The sequence below is a fragment of the Dermochelys coriacea genome, chromosome 5, assembly GCF_009764565.3.
Source record: "Dermochelys coriacea isolate rDerCor1 chromosome 5, rDerCor1.pri.v4, whole genome shotgun sequence".
NCBI classification, from domain to species: Eukaryota; Metazoa; Chordata; order Testudines; family Dermochelyidae; genus Dermochelys; species Dermochelys coriacea.
Genome location: NC_050072.1, coordinates 84,429,956 through 84,436,385, shown reverse-complemented (window position 1 = coordinate 84,436,385; position 6,430 = coordinate 84,429,956). Strand labels below are relative to the sequence as shown.

Below are 6,430 nucleotides of genomic sequence, written 5' to 3'. Positions count from 1 at the left end.
CTATTACTGGAATAAAATTCATTATAAAATAAGGGTCAAAACTCCATTTAGCAAAAAAGAGGTGACATGGCATGAGAAATCAGAAATATTAAACCTGAACAATACTAGCCTTCTCTGTTATAGTAAAAGGGTTGATACTCAGATAGTCTAACCATGAAATTGGCTACAGAACACAAGTGTTTTTCTAATGTAAGTATTACATTATATATATTATATTCTGAAAAAGAAAAAGGTAAACCAGCAACTGAAAGAAAACATTTATTGAATCATAGTCAATACTTTCCTTTTAATATCTACAAGTCAACACTGAACTGACTTTATTCAGGAATGAACACAATGTACAAAAAAAGTATGCTTGTTATAAAAATATGTCAATTTTTTTTCTGGCTACTGAGCTGAAGACATTTGACAAGTGCAAGGTAAACCTGCTCACTAAAATTAATTCGCAGAGTGACAAAAAGTGAAAATCATTTTGTAACCCTAGAGTATTTAAAGGCCCATTGATAAAGATGCATTTGAAATGCTGACCCCAAATCACCGTGTTATTGTCTATTTATGCACACTAGACAACTGAACATATCTCAATCCTATGTCATTATGAATCAGTACCTGCATCGGTGAAGACTATCCAAGTTTACCAGAACTATCCAACCAGATAATTAACGTCTACCATTGGATTACAACTTTACTACTCCTGAAGAGAGTCAATGGCCTCAATGTCCAGTATATTTGTGTGAATATGACTTTTTGTTTAGTACCAGGAAAAAAATCAGATGTGTACGTGTTTATACCAAGCTGGGGTCTGTTTCAACACAAAATGGAAATGGAAATTAGGAGAGGGACTGGAAAGGAGAGAACTCTAATTGTTAAGTGTATCGTATTTATATGTATATATATTTTAGCTTTCATCTGATTAGGCTCAGTTATGCCCAGTTTGCTAGTTGAAATGTTAAATGTAGTTGAGGATGATTTTTAACATAATTTTTTGAAGTCAGTTAGGATTCAACTATTGACTTCTGTTTCATATCACCAACAAGGAAGGGAAAAAAGGAAAGGACCATTTACAGAAAAATCTGAGAACAGTGCAATATTAAAATACAATTTTCACAACATGTGAAAGAGGAACATGCTTTGGAACCTGAGCAAAAGGCTTCTTACTGAGATAGTAAAAAAGTCACCCTGTATGTTGTTTTCCCTGGCATCTGTTCTGCCAGATCAGTATGTTGCTCTTAGCAACTTACATGGCCCCTAAATATTTAGTACACTGAAACTGCCAACTACTTTGAGGTGTCAACTAAACTTCAGCTAATATTGCAGGCAGTTTGACATGCTGCTACTGGAAATGACCATATAGCCTAAAAATTAATCAAAATTTAAAAAGGAAAAAGAAAAAGAAAGCAGCCAAACATGATGATGCTTTTTTAAACAGACAAAAAGCTCTACCACAACACTTAGATACGGTACTACACTGGTTTACAATCTCGAGGTCAGCTCTTTCAAAATAAATATACTAAACATTTACAACAAAATGCCTTATGAATGCAAGCTCACTCTTTATTATTTCAAGACCAGTTGGTTGACAACTTAAGACATGACTCTGAAGCAGCTAAGTTACAAGTCCTTCTTCAGAGCCTGCCATGAGCCAGTGCCACAGCTAAACTTTTAATCAGCAACAGTATCATCAGTCCGCAGCGACAAACATTTTTTTTTCTGGCACCAAACAGGCCACCATACAAAGCAACTTCACAAAGCATGCGGTCATCTACTCTGCTGATTTTCAAATGTATGAAATGATCATTGTGCTTGCAGGTCCCAGACCTTTCAAAAACATATATAAACAATGACAGATTAAAAACATTAATAGAAACTCGCTCCCTTCTAAATTACAGCAGGGGAGGGGGAAATTAAGAGGCCCAGCAAAAGAAGAATGCTGTGCATTAGCACTTTCAGGAAGAAAAGAAAGGGATGACCAAGCTAAAACAGGAGCATTAATTTGCTTAACATTGACAAATGTAAAAAAAAGGAAAATAAAAAACAAGCAAACAAAAACTCCCCAAACCCTAAACAGCTATATGTCCATGGTTTTGACAGAGGCCAAATGCGTGCATGCCACTGAAAGGCACGGTAGGACCAATCTGACAAAAGACATCATCAGAGCAGAAAAGCAACTTTCAATGGAATAATCACAAGGGGTGAACAATGAGCCATCACTTCTCTCGTCATGAGCACAGAAAGCAGTCACCAGGGCAAAAGGGGGAACACAGGAAAGAAGATACAGAAATTCACAAGAACCTGTGAAACAAAGAGAAAATGAAAGTTAAACAAAAGCAAGACTTTTGAAAATATGATCATGACAGCTTTCTAAACACTATATAACATTCATCTGTTTAACAGCCTTCATATTATGTTTATTTAAGTATGCAGCACTCCAGCAACATTCCTCTTAAATGTGCTATTTAATTATACAACTCAAAGTTGTACTGAAATTTAGTATGCAACCTGCATCTCCTGCTAAGACATCCAACATACAAAGAACCCCAACTCCCTACAGTAACATCTTGATAGATGGGTGTAAAATCAGTTTAATTAAACATTTTTATAATCCGTACTGAATTATTAAACATATCGTTCAGCATATAATACAAAGTATGTGGTTATATAAGTATTTTCCTTGTATGAAGTCCACTACCAGATGCATGCTTAAAATGATGCATCATAAGGTAGATTTATTTATAGAGAATTGTTTAGGTTACTTTGTAGGATGTTCTCCTTTAGCATTCTCTATTAGCGATAAAAAGGCTATACTAGACTATGTAACACAACATTGGAAGGACTGTAATACTCACTGGGAATGTTTCCCCAAGGTTATCCTGCTTTTGTATCTACAAGTTGCATCTGAACATTTGCAGACATGCCACCTCCATAGCCTCCCTTGGACTGCATTTGGTTCTGAATTGAACTCACCTATAGAAACAGAAAAGGAATGGTGATAGCAAATGATAAGGCAGATCAAACATGAACTGGTGCTTTTTAAAGTGCCCTCTCCCTATTACAGCAGCATGTTTGTTTGAGGACGTTTCTGGAAGTAGGTTTGCTGGAATTTTCACATCTTGCACTTAGGCAAGCAGGAGAGATGAAGGAAGAACTGGTATTCATTGATTTTTTTGTTTCTTGGTCCACAAGGAAACTGGCTGATTCAGTCTTTCATCAACCAGTCTTGATTAGTCTCAAGAAAACTAATCAAATTCTAATCCAAGTGCTTCGGTATATCAAGATAAAAATTGGGCTTCAGATTAGAATTAGGCAGGGATTCTTTGCTGTGCAAGAATGACGTTAACAATACTGTACTGTTAAAAAAAGATGATGTTTTTATACAGAATATTTGCACTGTAGTATAGATTCCATAGATATAGTTTTATAAGCCTATCCAACAGTTCATTGCCTAGGGATTCCTAAACTACTAGAGACCCTTTGGAAGGATTTTTTTCTGGTGATGTAGTATGGAGCACAGATTTATTTTTCCTTCAGCTGATCCTATTCCTTCAATAAACAGAGGATTTATTTAAGCGACACTTCAACATAACTTCTCTGGCAAGGATTTATTTGAAGGTACTTTTTAGGCTGACACAAATAAATATGTGAATTAAAAAAGGCTTCATAGCCTTTATCCATAAAAAGCTAGTGAGACCACAATTCTCATGTGCTCATGCAGTATAAATCAAAATAATCACATCTCTATGGCTGCCTTAGGGCAGATCATTTCAACGTTAAGAATGGTTAGAAAAAGCTTTTTATGTACACCACAGACACAGACACATATATTACACAGACACTTCTTTCAGTCTCCATCTTTTGAAACGGGGCTCATAGCTATAAGGCCCTGTCCCAAAGTGTGATCATAGAATCATAGAATCATAGAATATCAGGGTTGGAAGGGACCCCAGAAGGTCATCTAGTCCAACCCCCTGCTCAAAGCAGGACCAAGTCCCAGTTAAATCATCCCAGCTAGGGCTTTGTCAAGCCTGACCTTAAAAACCTCTAAGGAAGGAGATTCTACCACCTCCCTAGGTAACGCATTCCAGTGTTTCACCACCCTCTTAGTGAAAAAGTTTTTCCTAATATCCAATCTAAACCTCCCCCATTGCAACTTGAGACCATTACTCCTCGTTCTGTCATCTGCTACCATTGAGAACAGTCTAGAGCCATCCTCTTTGAAACCCCCTTTCAGGTAGTTGAAAGCAGCTATCAAATCCCCCCTCATTCTTCTCTTCTGCAGACTAAACAATCCCAGCTCCCTCAGCCTCTCCTCATAAGTCATGTGCTCTAGACCCCTAATCATTTTCGTTGCCCTTCGTTGTACTCTTTCCAATTTATCCACATCCTTCCTGTAGTGTGGGGCCCAAAACTGGACACAGTACTCCAGATGAGGCCTCACCAGTGTCGAATAGAGGGGAACGATCACGTCCCTCGATCTGCTCGCTATGCCCCTACTTATACAACCCAAAATGCCATTGGCCTTCTTGGCAACAAGGGCACACTGCTGACTCATATCCATATCATGTGATACTTACAATCATTTCAGATATAGCCTCCCACAGACAACTCAAAAACGTCAGTAGAAAAACATGTTAAAACTATGTTAGTGAATCAACCCTTAAGCTAAGACAGGGCAATAGTGCTTTTTTTTTTTGTTCACACAAACAACTGTTTTATAATGTAGACACCCATAGTTGAAAACCACATTTAACATGGCTCTCTCCTACGTGTAGACAGTTCCCATAATCAACGTGAAGTGATCCTGTGCTAAAACTCGGCTGACAACAACCATGTTTAAACAACATTTTAGACAGCATAGTTCTGATACCAGGGTGAACAGGACCAAAATTAACATCTGAAGAAAACATGATGGCTGTTTTCCAAGTCAACCCAAGGAAATAAATTGTTCCATTTCATATTTCACCAAACCGTACTCTTTACCACATCATCTTCTCTTGAGCCTCGGAGTAAAGGGATTGCAGGTGATCCACCCACACTCATCCACTTTCAGTGTATGGGCAGGAGTGACTACAAAAGACTTAAAAGGATGGCATACTTCTTTCATTTCTGATGAACCTTGCCTTAACTAGCCTGGAAATAGATTATTCCACCAAACATAGGTCTTCAGTATAGGTCTTCCTATGCATATCCCTGGCAGCATGCTCACCTGGTAGCCTTGTAATACTTTGATACGTTGCTTTATTTTAAAACAGCATACAAATAAGTCACACCGCTGAACAAACCAAGAGTAAACTTTTAACAGTGGCCACCTCTGAAGTCTTGCCAGGTGCCGTTGTTAATAAAATAAACTGTCTCAATAGTTGGGTGTCTCTGGCATAGGTGTTGCAGTTAGCAAGTGTTGGGAAGTTGTTAGGGTATCAGTACAGATGCTGAAGTAACCATATCGATTCATCTAAGGCAAAAATCAGCAAGTTTTAAGGCTTACCACCATAACTCTACAATGGGGCATCCTGTATGAAAACCTATGTAAGCGATATGCAACTGTCAAGAAAACTGACAAAATCAGGTCTATTAAAATGTTGCACTGGTAATACTCATTGGGAAGTATCATCCTTCTGAGTCTAACAAAAAACGTTAGAATGAGTGCAGTGAAATGCAATTAAGGCCATATTTCTTAAAGGCACTATGCAGCTCTATGATGCTGTACATGCAAGACAAGGTTCCTCTCCTGAGGAGCTTACTATCTAACTGAGACATAACACGCAGAAGGATAAAACAGGCAATGGGGGCGGGGGAGGAAAGAAAAAAAGAGGGTGAGGATTACAGCAAATAAAGATTACATGAGCTGTTGTATTGCAGGTGTGTCTTAGTAACTTCTATTTATTTTTGTTAGTATAAGGGAGCAGGGCAGATGGCACTGAAATGGAAGATAACAGTGGAAGACTATTCAGCAAAATGAGTTTTCAGGAGGAATTTGTAGATGTGGGACAGTGTTTGGCACCCTGGAATAGGGCGGTCACCAGGTAAAAAGGCAGGGAGTGACAAGTGGAACTAACAGACAGAGGTACAGGGGAAAGCAGTCAGCAGAACTTAGGGTGCAAAAGAGGGATGGGGGAAATATGGACTGAGGTGTAGATGAACCACAACCAGAGTTGTGTAAGCTCAGTGCAAGAGAAGACAGTTTGAACTACACATAGAAGAAATAAGGGATTCATAAAGCAATTCAAGTACTAAGAAATACCAATAGATAGTGTAGGTGTTTGAAGCAAAGAAAACCTGGCAGGCCTCACAGGGGACAAAGAGATAGAGGACAGAGTAGAAAGAGGTAATGCGGAATGATAAGGGAGCAGAGATGGAGAGCACCAACTGAATCTGTCAATTTTGTCTTTGAGAAAACAGCTAGATCCTATGCAGAGAAGGAAGAGAAAGACAA

The 6,430-nt window shown here is 38.3% G+C and overlaps 1 protein-coding gene across 3 annotated transcripts in view; it reads right to left on the bottom strand.

Moving 5' to 3' along the window:
- Positions 1–245: 245 nt before the first annotated feature.
- Positions 246–6,430, bottom strand: part of CDC42SE2 (CDC42 small effector 2) — a 116,333-nt gene continuing 110,148 nt past the window's right edge. For all 3 annotated transcript variants that reach the window (XM_038401842.2, XM_038401841.2, XM_038401844.2), the window contains exons 4-5: positions 2,847–2,964; positions 246–2,292 (exon numbers count right to left, since the gene is read on the bottom strand). In XM_038401842.2, the coding sequence (XP_038257770.1) occupies positions 2,866–2,964 (99 nt within the window). In that variant the 3' untranslated portion in view covers positions 246–2,292; positions 2,847–2,865. The remainder of the gene's footprint in view (positions 2,293–2,846; positions 2,965–6,430) is intronic.